The 18925-nt window shown below is 34.4% G+C and overlaps 2 protein-coding genes across 5 annotated transcripts in view; one reads left to right on the top strand and one right to left on the bottom strand.

Moving 5' to 3' along the window:
- LOC128188396 (arf-GAP with coiled-coil, ANK repeat and PH domain-containing protein 2-like) overlaps window positions 1-18925 on the top strand; it is a 32012-nt gene that overhangs the window by 10890 nt on the left and 2197 nt on the right. For 2 of the 3 annotated variants that reach the window (XM_052859416.1, XM_052859418.1), the window contains 12 exons: window positions 11581-11666; window positions 12475-12627; window positions 12926-13037; window positions 13397-13497; window positions 13865-13990; window positions 14336-14500; window positions 15355-15551; window positions 16307-16321; window positions 17815-17919; window positions 18123-18352; window positions 18620-18729; window positions 18830-18890. In XM_052859416.1, coding sequence (XP_052715376.1) covers window positions 11581-11666; window positions 12475-12627; window positions 12926-13037; window positions 13397-13497; window positions 13865-13990; window positions 14336-14500; window positions 15355-15551; window positions 16307-16321; window positions 17815-17919; window positions 18123-18352; window positions 18620-18729; window positions 18830-18890 — 1461 coding nt within the window. The remainder of the gene's footprint in view (window positions 1-11580; window positions 11667-12474; window positions 12628-12925; window positions 13038-13396; window positions 13498-13864; window positions 13991-14335; window positions 14501-15354; window positions 15552-16306; window positions 16322-17814; window positions 17920-18122; window positions 18353-18619; window positions 18730-18829; window positions 18891-18925) is intronic. The other variant, XM_052859417.1, reaches the window with a different exon arrangement.
- Window positions 51-9712, bottom strand: LOC128188397 (leucine-rich repeat-containing protein 15-like). Of its 2 annotated transcripts, XM_052859420.1 has the most exons (3): window positions 9111-9712; window positions 1503-3470; window positions 51-162 (listed from the first exon to the last, which is right to left on the bottom strand). In XM_052859420.1, exons 2-3 carry the CDS (start codon window positions 3409-3411, stop codon window positions 98-100), a joined length of 1974 nt encoding a protein of 657 aa, XP_052715380.1. In that variant the 5' UTR covers window positions 3412-3470; window positions 9111-9712; the 3' UTR covers window positions 51-97. The 2 variants fall into 2 exon arrangements, with proteins under 2 accessions (XP_052715380.1, XP_052715379.1); XM_052859419.1 differs by lacking the exon at window positions 51-162 and having other exon boundaries at window positions 697-3470; window positions 9111-9385.

An 18925-nucleotide genomic window follows, 5' to 3' on the forward strand; every position in this document is an offset into this window, starting at 1 on the left:
TATGGTTCAGTTTAAAATGTAAATGTTGAAGTACTTGCACACTTAAGTTTTAAAGAAGAATATAAAAGCTTGTATTTTGTTAAATAATTTATTCTGGTCATGTGGAAGATTTCACTATAACTGTGTAGAGGTAGAATAGGAGTGCCAGCAAGCTCCATGAATCTGAAAATATAAGATAAATCAGGAGAGATTAATGAAAGTGTGTCAGAGTTATTCCCCTTTTCATCAAAATCATTACACAATGAACATTGATAACCATATTTAGCCTCTTATCTCGTTTCATCTCCGTTTTGATTCTCTTTTTTTGGGAGGAATTTTTATGAAACCTTGAAGCTAAATAATCCTTTTTTATATATGAAATTATATCATTGAAACCTATTCGTGCAGGTATGATTTTAGTGTTGATGTGAAACATAAATTGGTACATTTGTGTATCGTTTGTGTATTGCATATTATCAGAGAAACACTACACTGTGAAATTTGAAAATATGTAGATTATAATGCCATATATACTAAAAAGATGGTTACATGTAAGTGCTCCATAGTTTAGAGAGATTTAAAAAGATATGATTTATAAAAGAAAAAGAGAGATTATTATAAAATAGTAATACATTATTAACTTCCCCATATCTTTAATTTATCCATCAAAAATAACCAACATACTTTTTTAGATATAAATTTTATTTGGCATTCTAATGGTACAAAAATAAGCTCTGAGTATATTTGAAAATAACTACTAAAATTAATTCTTTTTTTATGGAAAACACAAAATAGCAAGGATATATGTGAAAGCCTTATTCATAAAAAGATTTGGGTATATTATTAATATGGTATGGAAATGAAAACAAATAAGTATTTTAAGTGTAATTTAAAGTGAAATTTTAACTTATTTAGTTTGAAAATTTTGTTTGAATTTGGGTGGAAAAACAAGCTGTAATAAGCCAAAAAAAAATAAATGAAAAAGGCAACTTTTCCCTTGGATAAGACAGAAAAGTGGAGAAAATGATAAACTGCTTATAAATAAAATCATAAGAGTACAAGGCAGGTTTTTCAGTATGAAAAAAAGATTTGTTTTGTCATGCATTACAGTCCACAAAACACAATGTGAAAGAGTTTGAACTGAGTCAGATCATGCACAGAAAGTCATTGGACTTGAAACACAACAAAAAAAAGTAATGCTAGAAGTCATGCACATTGGACAAAGTCACAAGTGTCTCATGCAGATTTGCGAGATTTTCTACGCTGTTTTCTGAGTTTGCGAGCTCTTGTTGTGGGTTTTTTGGCTCGGGGCTTTATGATTCTACATCGCTCAGAACCATCTTTCTGTTTACGACAGCAACGTCTTTCCCCAGTTGGCAATTTGGTGCACTTTCTGGAAATCTTCCTTTTTCCTCGCTTTGACCCCTTTTTCCTTTGTCTCCTCTTGCGATTTTTCTTTGGATCTCGCTTTTTCTTTTGTTTGTTCTTTTTGTTTCGTTTCTTGTCTTTAGTTTTGTTTTTACCTGTTGTTTTCCTGGCAGCGTTATTGTTGTTATCCTCTATCTGGCCGCTGGTCTTTGTGCCTTGAACTCTTTCAATCTTGGTTGTTGTTCCCCCCGTGGTGGCATCCTTGTTCTTCATCATTGTGTTGTATTGTTGTCGCTGGTTGTTCCCTCTGGTCTCAGTGCTGGTTTCTAGCTGTGTATTTGGCTTTTTGTCTTGTCGTCTCTGGGTTGTCATCTCATTTCCTGAGCTAGCTTCAGCCTCTGGAGCAGGTCTTCTATTGTTCTCTTTAGATGATTTAGGAGCTTCACCAAATTCGCTAGCCTTCAAACTTTCCAAATCACGTTCATTGACTTCTTTTGGTCCAGAACACTTTGGTGCTTCAAAGCTGTAGAACTTGATTTCAGACTTTTTCATCCAGTTCCTTAGCCATAGCAATCGCCTGTCACACTCCAAGGGATTGCCATCTAATGTCATCATTTCTAGGCTAACCAAAGCGTCTTTTAGGTTAGATGGTAAAGTCTCCAGTTCATTGTATTCAAGGTTGACTACTTTCAATGAAGGGAAACTAAACCCTCTATTTTTCTCAACCAAATCCAAAAAGCTTTTGGCTAGGCCAGGACTATTCATGAACTGAAGGGACTGAACTGTTTTGATACCATTTAGGAAATCTTCAGCTATGGAGACATTGGTTTGTTCTTGGTATGACATATCCAAATCCTGCAGGCTTGGTAAATCATTGAAAGCATTTGGGAGAATTTTTTTCAAAGGATTATTTGAAAGGTCAAGCTTCTTCAAGCTCAACATGTCTGTAAATGTTCCACTTCTGATTTCTTGAATGCTGTTAGATTTTAAAAGAATATTGGTGAGGTTTTTCAAGCCAGAAAAGGAATCGCTGAGAATTTGGCGAACAGCGTTCATGTTTAATGACAACGTTTCCAAATTGGCATCCTTTCCAAAAAGTCCAGACTCAATATCATGCACTTCATTCTGATCCATGTACAGTTTTTCCAGTCTGATTGGAAGTCCTCTGGGAATCATCTTCAAGTTATTACTGTTTAACCAGAGTTCCTGTAAGTTGATGTTGGTGGAAAAAGCCATATACTCAACTTTTGAAATTTTGTTTTCAATCAAGGTGAGTAACTGAAGGTTTGTGATGTTTTCAAAATCTGTTACTTTAATTTCTGTAATTTCATTGTTGCCCAGACGGAAGTCAGCAACAGAGGAAGGCATGGGTCCAGGTACACTGACCAGGTTACACTGAGAAAAATCTACGAGTTGCAACATACTGGAAGTGAATTGAAGTCCCTTAGCCTCCATGATTGGGTTGTTTTTTAATATGAGATATCTCAAATATGGAAGATTTTCAAAAGCTCTTGGGTGAATGGATTGAATGCGATTAGCACTGAGGTCGATACTTCTGACCCGTGTAATCATTTCAAAGTCATCTTCTTCGATTTGTTCAAGTTGATTATATCCCAAGTAAAGGGAGCTCACATTAGGGATTTCATTGAAGGGCTTTCCTAGCTTTCGGAGTTTAGTGTTTGTCAGTGTCAAGGATCTTAGCTTGGACAAACCCTCAAACGACTTATCATGGACTCTGGTGATGGGATTCAGAGACAGGTCCAAACTCATCAGGCGCTCCATGTTGGAAAATGTTCTCGGTGCAATTGCGCTGAGTCCATTTCTGGACAGTCTTAGGTTTTGGACATTGGACTGTACTGGGAAATCACTCTGCTGAATATCAGTCAGCTGATTGTCTGTGAGGTCAATAGTCACAGTTTCACTTGGAAAGTTTCTTGGAATGTCTCGAAGGCCGACGCCCATGCAGTCTGCTGTCCCTCCCACACAGGATCGACACTGAGGCGGACAGGACTCAACAGTCACAGCAAACGCAATAAAAGCAACAGCAATAAAGTAAAGATCCATGGTTCTGTATTTTGTATTATTATTCCGGCAAATCAAGTATTCCTACATCTCTGCAGAATCTGCAAGAATAAGAAGAAATGGCTTTAGCAATCAAAGCACAATCACACGGTAGGCTGTTAATAATGTTTAGCAGTGATGGGTTGTGGGCAGCATGTAGATTTGGTCTCTTTGCCAAGAGAGATCTTGGTCAACCCCAGAGAGATCTGCCATGTTTTTGCTTGGGTTGCAAAAAGATCAATGCTGCCGTACTGATAACATCAATCAAGTTTGACAGGGGGGAGCTGAAAATCAGTCACCACCCTGATGAACTTTCTCAGCCTCTGCAGGGTAAACAAGCAATCATGTTTGCAGGAAAATATCTTTTATGATATATGATCAACATAAATAATGACAGATTTCCCTTCTCTAAACATTGTTGTTAATTTGTGTAAATACCTTGGGTAAACAAAATTACAAAAATCACCTGGACAATGTTTTATTATTCCATTTGATTCCAACCTCTGATGTAAGCATCCTTATATGGTTATTGCTTTAAAGACCTCTAATTTGAAAATTTTGAAATCAATCATTGACAAAGTAATATACCCCCCCCCCCCAAAAAAAAAAAAAAAACCCACCAAAAAAACAACCCAAAACCAGTCCTTCAAGTTTGGGCTGTATAAAAATACATGCATAAAATAGCTTTCACAGTACTGAAATATTTAACTTTTGTGATGAAGCATAAATTTAGAATGTATTGAATGTATTATATGGTTATTACAATAAAGACCTCTAATTTGAAAATTTTGAAATTGATCGTTGACAAGTTAATAAAACCAAAAAAAAAAAAAAACCTGTCCTTCCAGTTTGGGTTATATAAAAATACACATTCATTAAATGGCTTTTCACAGTACTTAAATACCGAACTTTTGTGAAGCATAGGTTTAAAACATATTGAATTAAAATTGTGTTACTGAATTTGACATTCTGATATGATTTATTACTAATTGGTATGAAAAATGAAGGTTGAATGCATGGGTCAAGTTACCTCATTTTATCATTGACTGTGGAATCTCTCAGGTGGTAAAGGAAGGGGGGGGGGGGTCAGGTTCACAACATATGGGAGTCTCATCATTGGAGTTATGTGATAATTGAAGATGACAACCCCAACAGATCTTTTGCCAAAAATATGACAGGATACCAATTCTTACTGACGGCGTACTTTATTTATCCAGTTCATAATGCAGAGGCCAAATTTCTCTTTTATAGTTTGGGGTGTATTGTAGTTTCGTGTTTTATATGATTTTTATTTGTGTCTGGAATCCATATTAAAGATATATAAACACAGAGCGAGACACAGAGAGAGAGAGAGAGAGAGAGAAAGAGAGAGAGAGAGAAAAGTACTGTTTATTTTGAAATACTTTGGGTTGGAACATCTTGGGTGGTTAAATTGTAGGATCTGGTTAGTTAGTTTTACAATGAAAGGAAGTCTGCAATGGTTTGAGTGTTGGGAATGCTTAATTAAAGTGTCAGAATTAACAAGGCCTGATATCTTCATCTTCTTGAAATGAACCATCTTTCTGAGGGCTGAAATTTGGAGATTGCAGCAATTTTTACAAAAGGTTTACTCTTACAGATTTGTGTGATGAAATCATTTCCTGAGTAGTTTTCATACATGTGCTTAATCCCCAAGAAGCTTCCTTTAGAATTATGCAATCCAGAAAGTTGTAAGAATTTTTGTAATGTTATTGAACAGGGTTAAGCTAATATAAAGATTGCACTTAATTCACCGTGCTGCGGAATCTGTGACTTGGCCTCTGAAATAAGTAGGTGGAACTTGCGAAACTTGTGAAACATCTCAAATTCTTGAGAGGGGAACAATAGAGACTTGGCACATCTTCTACGTTCTCTTAGTTTTGACAATGATGATTTTGTTTATTGATATACTTCTTATAATGACTCAGCTTTTCCCATAGTAAAGATTAGAAACATGATGAAGTCTGATTCACTTGACAGCTAGTTACTAAGAGCTTACGTGTATGAGCAACCACAAAATTATGTGCCATATGAAATAAATTTATAGTCCCCCACTCTCCCTTCCTCCTCAAAAAAGTAGTTTCTTCTAAATATTTTATGAATACTGAGGAAAAAATGAAAAGTTTTTACACTCGATATTAATATAATGCGTGGACCAATTCTATAGGTTCCCTCTTGTGTTCATTTTATGAATTTTTTTTACTAGTGATTACTTAAATGTGATTAAAACCTCTTTTTTTTTTACTTCATAGTCTAATGGCCATCCAACTTGTTTAGATTGAAAAACCTTTGGTAAAATTTGTCAAAATATGTAAAGTGTTGGCTTAGTGAGTTATAGCTCAAATCTAAGGGTTATTGGATTGTTCAATGTAAATGTGAAATTAGCTTTTGATTTTATGATTTTTGTGTAGTACATTATTAGAATTTACATTTTAAAAAATACACAAAATCTCTTCCAATGGAAACTAATTTTCTTGGTAATCAGATTTACACTGCTTTCTCAGATTTCAAGCCTGGCTACATGGTTCTTGTCCATTAACGGAAGTGGAAAAAATCTTCTGAGAATATAATTAGACTTGACTTACTTTTGCTATAAAAAACATGGCATTGTTTATAAATTTGCCTGACCCAGACATCTACAATCACCAGGGACAGAGATCAAGTCTACTGGTTTACCAGAATCTCATTGTTTATGTTATTCCCCCTTTTGACTTCTTTGGAATGAAGGCAGGTGGATAAATAATGTAAATAGGTAAATCTTGTATAAATGATCAACCTTCTTAAGGCAGCTAGGAGCACTTTTTGATGTGTTAAGTACTTGCTGATTCAGCAACCAATGATTCTTGCGAAATACAGTTTTGGAAAGTAAACATTTTTGAATGTTGACTTAATATTTCTGTTTTAAAGCAAGGTTATGCATTGTATGGAGGAAGTGTAGTGCTCATTGCTTCGTTGTCAATAAAAGAAAAAATAAAATCTTTTCAGTCATATGAATAAGTGATGAATTAAAGAACAGAGGTTTCGATTTCTGCCTCCCACTCATAAATCTTTAAAGAATGATAAATCTTTTATATCTGATGCCCGAGTAGATTTGAGAAATTTAAAGTTGTTATGTGATAACGAAGATGAAGCATTGAATTAATCCAGACAAGTTTTTCGTAGTTAAGTAGGATTAAACGAGTTTAATGAGAAAATGAAATGAAATATCTGGGGGGTTGTTATCTTGTTTTCTGACTGTGTCACTGAAGTGATGTTGGATAAACTCACCAAATAACAAATTGTTATTGAACATTAACAAGTTGTTACATGATCCATTCTCGGCAATGTTCATGCATGTTTTGAAGTGGTTTAATAGTTTACTTCTGTCCCTTTTTTTAAACTGATTATTCTGCTGAGAACTATATTTCTTTATAACATTTAGTGATCAAATAAAATATACAATACCGGTAACTGAAAGAGAAAAAATCATCATATACGAAAGCACAGATCTATATTGAATTAAATTCAACATTCTCCATATAAGCATATTACTGTTGCAAGGATATATTTTTAAAAAGGTTCAGATACCTGCTGTATACAATTTATTTTTTCAAAATAATGATTGTAAAAGAATTGGACCACCCTAGTCCAGTTTGCAATAAAGAGATAGATTTACCGGTATGTGAGAGGGTATGAGAATGTTTGAAATTCAAAGGAAGTTCAGAATGTGAAGTGACGATCAAAAAAGATACCACTGTAAATCTGTCAAACAAAAATAGTCCAGACTATTTGATTGAATGAATATGGAAATGTTGGAATCTTCAATGTCTTTTAACAATGCTCCCTTTCTATATAAACTTTATTTTCATGAAAGTTATGTAATGTGTGGGAAGAAAAATGTGATATATGAACTAGGGGCAGTAATAAAGGTTTTATAACTCCTGTTGCACATACAGACAAATTTTCTAAACCATTTTCAAGATTTTTTTGCTTCTTTACATCTGCTTAATTTGTTTTTATTACATATGTTAATTTATAGAAATTTTCTCATGAGAATTTTCAGTTAAAATGTACAAATTTTCCAAGAGCCATGAAATCATGTAATCCTGTTTATAGGGGTTGACTCAGCCTCTAGACATGTGCATAATGAGAAAGGCTTCTTTTTAAACATATAAGCCTAGGGAAACAATCTATTGCTTGTAAATGCCAAATACATTACAGGTAAATGATAGGTAGCAAAAGGAGGCAGCTTAACTGACTTAGTAAAACAAGGGGTATGTTATTTATTGTGACAAGGGGCACCTTATTCAAATTACAACTAAATCACTGAATAACAGTGAAACATGCAGCTGCACTTTTTTAGTACAATTCTTTCTTCTTTTTTTCTTCAACCCCTGACTATGCTATATTATGTGATGTTCAGCTGTACCTGAGCCAAAGCCAAAAATACATGTAAATGTACTGACACATGAATTCTGAATCTCAGCAAGTTTTGTGATCTGTACCATAGACTTATATTTGCAGACTAATGCACAGTTGCTGTAACTTAACTATCAAAGCATGTTTTTCCTGTGTCAGAAAGTTTTTTGGTGATTATTAATTACCACCTGTAATGTGATGGGACAGAGCTACAAGACTGATACTCTTTGCCCAGTACACATAGGTTATGTAATGTACCATCTTTTCTTGTACATGTGCATCTATGTATGTGAATTCTGTTTTGCCAATAGTGTTTGAATATCCAATTCTAAGAACATATGGCTAATAAATGCTTAAATTACAAATTTCATAACAATTTGGTAAAAATATTTTGTCAAATATCTGCCCCCAGTTTTAATTAGTTTTTAAATAGTATCGTATCAAAATCAAATCTTCATAAACACTATACAGAGGATGTCTATCACATTGATCTTGACATTAATCATCATTGTCCAATAGCTGTTCATCTATGACATAAGTCACAAAAATGGGCAACATCCTGCAACTTTGCAAGTAAATGAAAATATTTTCATTTTTCATTTATATTTTGCCTTTGATAGTATAGAGCGAAATTTTGCTGAAGTACGATTTTTACTATATAATCATACACATCATAGTTAAAAATGGTACTTAAGCAAGCATGCACTAGATGTTTCCAAGTCGAAAAACCATTGGAAAAAGGCCATTTTTTGCTCTGAAACATTAATTTATCTTCATGATGTCATTTATTCACTTTGACATCATTAGGGTGATCACTTTTTGCATACTTATTTTTATATTTCATCTATTTTAAACTTTATTTTTATGATATCTGGAAGAGCAATTTTGGGGGTGAAAAATGCACAATACAGCACATAGTCCTTTTATGATGAAATTATTTTTGTTATAGCACACTAAAAGGGGGTACTTATTGGTTGACATACAAAAAAAATTACCAATGGTTACTTATAGGGGTGGGGGGAACTGATTAGGGTAAATGCAGTTTGTTTTTCATTTGGCTTTTTAACCTTGTACCCTATCAAACATTTATGAAATATGACAGATATGATTAGCAAGATGAATTAAAATATTATGATTAAAATGAAAGTTTTAAAAAAGTATTTGAAGAAGAGACAATATTGTAATAACTTTTAGAGTTGATAAATGAAGATAATACAGACAAACTACCGTATATTATATTATAAATTTTCTTTTGTATCTTTTTAAGATTAAGATATTTTTCTTACCTGTTGATTTTAAATGTCCACTGAGTCAAGCATCCCCAGACAAACTGACAAACGGCTGAATTCACTCCCCCACTTCCTGCCCAATCAGGCATTAACAAAACTTCTCTGTTCCTCGATTCATTCTTAGAGCACTCAGTGCCGCATGCTTCAGAGGGAGAAAGCCAGCATTGGTTTTACTACTCCCACTTAATGCATACCTATGTATGTAGTAATCGCAGGCAACCTGTGTGATGGGGGGACAAAGGGTCAGGGAAGCCCCGCTGTTGATGAATTAATCTGATGGCCTAATCTTCTGATGTTCCCCTGACTGTTAAATGGGCACAATAATGAAGAGAGATCAGAAAGACATTTAGTATCTCCTGTAATCTTTTTAATTGTGTTTGATCTCCTTGTCTCTAATGGTTTCTTCAGAAGGCTTCTCTTTCTTATACCATATACTTTCTTACTAAGATCAGACACAAAGTATCACAGCCATAATTTTATTTCATGGTATACTGGAAATGTGCATTTTCACGCATTTATTCCTACAATAATGCACAGATTCTGAGATAATCTGTTCAAATGCATGTTCTACAACATCTGCACCATTTGATGAGGGTGTAAATTTGCTGTTGCTGGAGAAAACTGCCATACATGTTTCAGTGATAATAACCATATTGCAATGTTCAATACTTTCAGCCTATACTTCTATGTTTGAGGGTTTTATTCTTTTTGGTCAACTCTTTTGAACAGGTCAAAGTCCTGAAATGACAATACATGTACTGCTGATGTGATAATGGATGTCATCACAGGAAAGTCTGGCACCTTTTTCTAAATGCCAAGTCTTGCTAATGCTGAAAGGCTGATATAGTGCATGTCAGAGAAAATTTCTCACCTGTATAAAACTTCAGTCAAAGTAATCTTAGACCTTTGAATTGTAAAAGATGAATCAAGTAAGACATGTTCTATGTACGGTGAAATACAGTGAAAATCCAATAAACCGGGAACTACAAACGATTTATTCTACCGTAAAATTCATTGCATTAACTTTGTTACATTGGAAAACAATAAGATTGCAACAATGTTAAACTGTAACAAAGGGTGTTGCTAATTTGTGAGTAAATGCATTATCCTGAGAAAGAAAGTTTTATTTATATTATTGTATTGACTGATTTTATGTTGGAAAAAATTGGGTCAAAGGACAAGGTCATACATGTATACTAGTATTTGACAACAAGTGTGTACTAATAAGTGGTTTTAATCAATTTTATTGGGAGTTTTATCATTAATTAGAAGTGAATTCTCTAGCTAATAGACCGTATCTCTTATTAAGTGCTGTTTGTCTTGGATCTTCAGTGGCCGATTATGATTGGAGCTGGCACATACAGAGTAAGTGCATTTGTCAGGGGAGATAGAAGGCCAAGGTCACTCATGCTAATCATTGACAGGCCTGTGTATTCATTGGCTTTACTACCAGTACATCAATTGTCCAAATGCTCAGCATGCCTCTTATCCATAATTCACTGCATACAAACCATGTGATATGTAGACAGATTGCGGTAGGGGTAATTACACAGAAGGTGTTTGCGGAGATAATGCCTAGTTGCTGAGTTAAAGAGAGGAAACTCGTTTGGAACATGATGAATGTTTTGGAAATTTTTACAGGTGTCAAATCCATTTTATGTATGTTATGGAGGCAGATGTTGTGAATCTTCCAAATGTCTTCCAGAACTTCTATGTATATATATTCTGTTCGTAATACCAGAAGCTTTTACTACAAACTACATACTGCCTGTACATTAAGGAAGCAGGTTGAAAGTTTAAAAGAAAATTAAAATTTCAATTACCTTACATATGACAAAATCTTTTAGTTTGAAGTTGTATGTACAGTAGTCCAATAAATGTTCTAAGTAGATTAATTCACAACTATTAACTGTAAATTCCTTTTATTACGCAACTACTTAATTCTGCGATCCCACTGTTTTGTATCAAATCACGAGAACAAAATGGCGAACACAGAACTTTTTTCCTTATTTCTTATTGTTCTCAACTCTCAAAAATAATGGCGAGATTTTAAAACCCGCGAAGGGTGCTTCACGCGATTTTACATGGATATTAATTCCTCGCGTTTAATTATGAATCTACAGTATAACATACAGTTCATGCTAGGATTAACAATAACAGCATCACATAACTAGCATATACAAAGAAATTATAGTCACATATTTATCGTATCACACTTGTGATAATGTAAATTGAGGTTGATAATGAGATTGATGATTTGGCTTTGTTGGGAATTACTAGAAATTTGGACAGACACAGTTAGCCTCTAAAAGTGACCTTAGTTGGAGTTGTTATGCTAACTGCAGTGAGTTTATTTAACATGAGGTGTTCATAGTAACTATATCATCTTTGCAGAAAAATGATTTTACTGAAAGATTTAAAAATGTACAACCCTTGAAGATAAAACTTGTCATAATTCCATTTCCAGGACTTGGCAAATGTTGAAGGGGAAGAAACTCCTATGGAGGGCTATTTACTCAAGAGAACCAGTAAAGGTTTCAAATCCTGGGTCAGGTGAGCTTCAGAAAGTCAAGGTTGCAATCATGTCAACATGGTCCCATAAAAAATCATGGCTTATAATATTATCAAAGGACTATGTATGGCATGACCAAATATCTGCCCCCGATTTCAACCAATTTTTAAATAATATCGTATAAAGCTCAAATCTCCATAAATCATTGTACAGAGGATGCCTATCACTTCAATCTTGATTTTAGTCATCATTACTCATTCGCTGTTTATCTATGACGTCACCTAAATGACCTAATTCCCGTAAATTTGCAAACAAATGAAAATAATCTCATTTTTGCTTTATATTTTGCATTCGGAAGTGTAGAGCGCAGGTCTGCTCAAGTACGATATTAACTTAATTATGTTTTTCTACAGATAGTTATACACATTATACTAAAAAATAGTACTTGAGCAAGCCTGCACTCGATGTTTCCCAGTCAAAAAACCATCGGAAAACACCCATATTTTGCTACAAAACATCAATTTATCAAAATAAGGCAATCTCCATGACGTCATTTTTACATTATGACGTCACTGCGGTGATAACCTTTTTCAGTATGATTTTAACTATTTTTCACCTTATTTTTAAAGCTTTTTATAAAACATTGATATTTGGGGCAAAACATGCATAATACCGCACATAGTCCTTTCTATACCTTGATACTGTGTGAAACTTCTTGATGAGAGTTTTTATAAGAGTATATAAGTTTGACGAAAGCTCACTTTTAATCTTGAAAATTGTTTTAAAAATGAGATGCCTTTCAGACCTTTAAGGGATTTTATTTAATATGATTTTTTTCTGCATTTAAAGGCGTTGGTTCAGTATAGAGAACAATCAGCTACTGTACATGAAGCGTGGATCTCGAGAATACTCAGTAATGGAGGAGGACGTCAAACTGTGTACGGTGAAGCTGATTTACGACACAGACAGACGGTTCTGTTTTGAGGTGCTATCACCAACAAGGTAAAACAAAGACCTACTGGTTGTAAAGATATTTTTGGAATGCATGAATTTTAAATGTTTTATCTATATGAATTGTTGTGTCTTGCTTAATGACCATGCAAAACTGTGATATAATAGGATATCCTAGTTTTTAATGATATGATTTTATGTGACTGCAGTGTTAGTTGTTATTTTGCTTTGAAACATTTGAGAAGAATCCAACTGCATTTTATTGACATTCTGTATAATATACATGGTCAAATGACAATTTGTACTTGAAGATTCAGGATTATAATCATATTTCACTGTGGTTTTGTAGATCTCATACATTACAAGCGGAGTCAGACCAGAACCTTCAGTTCTGGTTGAACAACATTCAGGTGGCCATTACAAGGGCGTACAAAGCCATGGAACACAGGAGTAACTCAGTGGTCAGTATTTGTCTCAGAGGCTGGCATCCAATATAGCAGTGATATAGCTTCCTCCAACAGGGCTTGGTGTATCACAAATTTTTGGTCATGTTATATTCTCCACATTCTCAAATAAAATATTTTATTAGCAAATGTAAATAGATTATTATTTACTTAGCTTGTGTACTTTTGTTAGGGAAGTACATACACATGAATTTCATAAAAGAAAAGTTGGAAATCTTTGAAATCTATTGGAGTTATACTTTTTAATAATGAATTAAGTTTAGTACATGTAATAAATTTTCAAAAAAGGACACTTAGGACAGCAGCTTTTATTAATGTTTGCATACAATTTAGTATCAGACATCAATTATTTACAGGATGCTGATGAGCTTATCCCAAACAGTTCTTCCACACCCTCTAGTCCAAGTCTGACATCCACCCCTAACTCTCAACAGAAGCAGCCCAGCAAATCTCAACAGTAAGAGCTCAATTCTAGTCAAATCTTGTAAATTAGTTGGAAGTTATTCACCAGCAAAAAATAACTTGTTTTTAAAACTTTGATTTAGTGGTAACTTTCAAACTGCAGTACATGTAATTGTTCATTAGGACTCTATGAAGTCAAAAGATTCTGCTGTGGATTTTATTGTATTTATTAATGCATTTTATTGTAATCACATACTTACTTGGTCACATCTTCACAAATATACAAACTCCTATTGAACTTTGATTTGTTTATACAAAAATTGCATCAACAAATTCCTATAAAATTTGGTACCAATTCACTGAGGCCTACAAAACAGAGTACACATGTATTGATCTGATTGACCTGTCTTATGTTTGTGTAGGAGGATGGACAAGCTCCTGGCTATCCCCGGGAACAACCACTGCTGCGACTGTGGCTCCCCAGATCCTCGCTGGTCCTCCATCAACCTTGGGGTCACACTCTGTATAGAGTGCTCAGGGATCCACAGGTAGAATTCCATTGTTTGGCTTCTACTGTAACAATGCTTCACTTTGAAGTGATACCACAGATATCATAGAATATCATTAAGTGTTAAGACCAGCTTAAGTGTACCGGTACTTTCTACCTCTGTGTTCTATAAGCTTAATATTTTTGTGGTGTAAAAATTATGCGATTCTGTTTAACAAGAAGTTTTTATTTGGGAAAATAAGCTACCATATAAACAATGTTTCATTTGTAGTGCACTGTTTTTGAACTTGTTTGAATGTTGAATAAAGCAAAACACGAGTCATTGCAAAAATTTACTCATACAAACCTTTTAACCATGTTGACAGCATTGTTTGTTTACACTTAGGAGTTTCGGTGTTCACATGTCTAAAGTACGCTCCATCACCTTGGATGCGTGGGATCCGGAACTGTTCAAAGTGATGTCAGAGCTGGGCAATGATGTGGTGAATCGGATATATGAAGCTAATCTAAATGATTCCATTGCTGTGAAGGCCACCCCTGAATGCAGCAGGTAATAGGGAAACGCCCACTGTGTTCAACCAGTACAGGGCTGTTAATTAGACCACTTATCTGTAACCAGAGAGTTTGTGGGCAGTCATCAGGGATAGTCTATCTCAGTACCTCTTCCTCTCTCCCTTCTTGAAAGCTCAAGTCTTAGAAACAATATTGAAAGTTAGAATTTCAAAGGAGCTTATTTATAGATTGGGCTACAGGAAATCACAGTTTATATATTACCTAATTAAGTTTGGTTACTCACCACACCAGGGTTATAGAAAGCAAGCATCTTTCACCTACCGGTAAATATAAAGCACTTTACTGACCATGTTTACTTCTGTAGGTGATAATGATGATGTAGATGATTAGCTTTATTTATCCAAGATAAGACAAGGTTCCTGAAAGGAAACACAGAAATCGACAGATGTTAAGATATTAATAGAGAAGACATTGATACAAATAGAATTCTGAACTTTTAAATACGGTACACACATATACATAGGTATGTCAGAAGAAAGACAGTTTTTGGTTTTAATAAGGAGATGTATTTTATATGAAGTTTTGAACTTCTCATATACTGCACAATAAGTAATTGAAAGATTTCAGTCATTCAAAAATTGAAGCAAAAGCTTAATATTTTAGCTGCCAATGGAATAAAGTGTTTAGAGTGGTTGTAAAAAAATGCTGTAGAATTGATGGTCTTGAAATGCCTTATATGGGGTAACAATTACGTATACTAGTATTTATTTGACTAATGTAGTACAGGTAGCACGTAGGTATGTCCTGACTTGTAGTCTTACTATACTCCTATATACACCCTTTATAATACATAAACATTTATAGCCAGATTTTATTACATTTCAATAACAGATCAATACGAGAATCATTTATTCGGGCTAAGTACATAGACAAGGCATTTGTAAGCAAATTACCGGGACCCAAGTCTGCTAGTAAGGCCAAGGGCTGGAGTGTCAAGAGGAAACCCAAAAGGTCTCCCTCTAAAGACGTGGCCAGCTCCCAGGATAACTCAGATGAGGAGGCGGACCTGACCAGTGGGATCATGGAAGGTACGCTGAATGACCTTGACCTTGAAATCTATCCTTGAATGTTGGTGTTGTCCTATGCTGTGATTTACCTTTTGAGCACAAAATTATTACAGAGACTTTAATATCATATCAATAGTTTTTGTGATTGCATCAAGACTGTGCAGAATTTTCTCGACCTTCTCATTGTTAAATTATTCATTAGCATTTGAATTTGGTTAATTTTCATCAAATGAGCTTCTTGTTCTGAAACAGTCATCTTGCTTTCACAGCAGAATAGATAAGAGAATCTCTATAGCTTCATTAAATTATCATATATGGTAGCTGGATAACATGTGCTTCCAATTATTATATAAAATCTGCTACATATAATTAGTTTGTGTCAACAATATGATAATCAAAATGATATGGAGCCATCTTGTTGTTGCTCTAAACATGGAAAGTTTAGACGGTATTATTTGAAATAGTATGAACCAAGTATAAAGGTACTATATATAGCCTTTGCAGAAGTGCTTGCATTAAATGCGAGAGCTCTTAACACAATGATATACAGCTGAACCTCAACATTTTGAACATTGATATCCTGAATAATCAAGATATGTTGTAGTTTCCAACCACTGTTTCATTGTGTACCAGTATTTGAACCTTAAAATGATGAATCCTTTGATATCTTTTATAAAAATATTTCTTGACTCTTCTCCTGTTCAACATTGAGAGGTTTGACTGTATATTATGATTAGTTTACTTTGATGATGAATTGTTTGGGACAACTTTTGCAGCCCCTGTAGAGGGAGGTAAGAATCAAGCTTTTGTCTGATAAGACTGGTGCATCTTTCAAATGTTTGTATACAGCACATTAATGTTTTCTACTGCACAAAAAAATCTGCTAAGGGGGATAACTCTTTTATTACTTTAAAAAAAATCACTTAACTCTTTCAATATCTCAATTATTGGTATTTGTGCAGTGTCAACATGTTTTGATTGCTGTGATAAACCACAACTTTATTAATACTCAGCTGAATATTATAAATTTTAATAAACAGGTTCACTGGAAGTAGAAACCGTATATTATTTCAAAAGAAAGCAAAAGCAATGTTGAATATCTAAAATTGGTTATTCTGTATTTATGCTAACTTGTAGAACCTTGCTAGATGTAGAATTGATAGAAAACTATAAGCAGGAGCTTTTTCCTTTATTTCTGTAGTTTGAAAATTTGAAGTTACATAAAATCTCTCCATTTCTAACTTCCAGAATACCCGTGCATCAGTCAATCCTGTGACTTTGTCATACTAACACAATAAAACAAATTAACTCCTCATCCTTTAACACTTATAATAGTTCAATTATGAAATATTGACACTTTATAAAAAATGAGAGATAAATCGAGTTGGGCTTATTATTTTTTTTGCCAACAAAAAATGTGCTCTTGTTTTTTCCATGCAATTGTTATAATCACATGTGCCCTATGATGTGTATATAATACTTGTATTTATACATTGTCCATAATTTAATACATCTAAAACTGTTCTCTATTTTTTACCAATATAGTAAATCCATCACATCACAAATATATATATTTGACTTCATTCATCTTCACCCTGTGTACCAGTATTAGCCTTTGTTGCAGCCACTGAGTGAGGTTCAGTGAAGGGACCACTGGCTTACAGTGTTAATCATCTGAGACTTCTGTTACGATAGCATGTCCATGCCTTTATAGTCTATGGCTTCGGTGATTTATCTGGCTGCCCTATGTCATTAAGGACTGAAAGCTTACTGTATCTGACATGTTGAAATATGTCACTCGTGTATGCATGCTTTAAAGCAAGCTTAAAATTTGTACATGATTGGCCATGATAACACATTTAATGATACTGAATTCAATTCCACAAATCAACAACTTTTAATAATGTATTTACAACCAATGTACTTGAAAGGTTTTCATAAAAAGGTGTCTTTCCCTTAGAGACAATTCAAACACATAAAGTGGATCTTAGTACATGTAACATGATTTATTATCCCCAAGTCATCTAAACATAGAACATTTGTAACAAACACTGGACAGGTTCCCTGTGTGTTGAGGGTATATAATTGATGTACATCTTCTTTGTAGAATACTTACCAACATTTTTTATTCATCTACATAAAATTTATAACATTTTAATTTTATCATCAGATTTATTGCTTCTGTGATACATTGATATTAGAGTAAATTATCGTGTGGATTTGAACCTATTTTGTGATTGTGTTGCCTGTATGGTGATTGAGAGATATGTTGATCTGTTTACAGCGGTGCTGTCAGTGTCCAATAACAGCAGCAGAGACAGTGACAGTGGGCTCGGAGTCAGCACCGACGTAATCGTGTTTGGAAAGGAAATAGAAAACATTGGGAGAAGTATGTCAAAAGCACTATAGTGTAACTGTTGTATGCAATCTGGATTTTTACATGTTCAAGAGTTGCTTGGATTTGTTCTAAAGTAAAGAATTTGAATAACAATGTAATAGAGCATATGATTTGTTACATTGACTTGTTTACACAATAAGATACAATATTTAAATAAACGCGTGTACAAGTACCCAAAATGTTTTGTCATGTAGACATTGACCTTGAGAGTTCAGATGGATCGGACATAGAAGACGCAGACGACACAACTTCCACAACGTCCTGGGAGGACATGAGTAAACTTGATCCTAACCTCCTGCTGTATAAGGCGGCCCAGGCCCGCAATCTCCCAGTCATGTTAGAGGCCCTGGCCAACAAGGCAGACCCAAACTGGGTCAACCAGGACGACAAAGGGATGACGCCCCTAATGAAGGCTGTAGACACAGTGAGTGGCTTAACAGGGCAAAGTCTTTTTCTGAATGTTAACTCCAGAATTCTCAGGACTTTCTTTTTTATAAGGGGGGGGGGGGGGGGGTTGTTTGTTTGATTTTGTAACCTTTAATCGACAGTAAACAATTTGCTTGGTTTATCTATAAAGAGGAAGATGGTGAATTTTTGACGAAATTTTTATGTCTTATTTGTTTACTGGTACTATGATTTATTTATTGCATTTTATCAAAATGTCATTTCATGTTTGAACTTGTTTATAAAGGGCTCTCTGACAGTCACAGAATTTCTGCTGTTAAATGGTGCCAAAGTAGATCGTAAAGACAAGTTAGGGAGGACCCCGCTGCACCACGCCACCATCAAAGGACACACAGGGTACACTGCATCAAGTCATTCTGAATTGATGAATTTTCTTGTTCATCTTTGCTATCAAAAACAATAATTATTTATGGGTTTTTTTCTCTTATTATTACAGGCAAGTGTGTCAGTTTTTAAAAAGAGGTGCAAATTTACACGACGAAGACGACAGTGGGCAGGTTTGTTTTTTTGTTTTTAGTCGTTACTTGTACTT

The sequence above is a fragment of the Crassostrea angulata genome, chromosome 6 (genome assembly GCF_025612915.1).
Source record: "Crassostrea angulata isolate pt1a10 chromosome 6, ASM2561291v2, whole genome shotgun sequence".
Classification (NCBI taxonomy): Eukaryota; Metazoa; Mollusca; class Bivalvia; order Ostreida; family Ostreidae; genus Magallana; species Magallana angulata.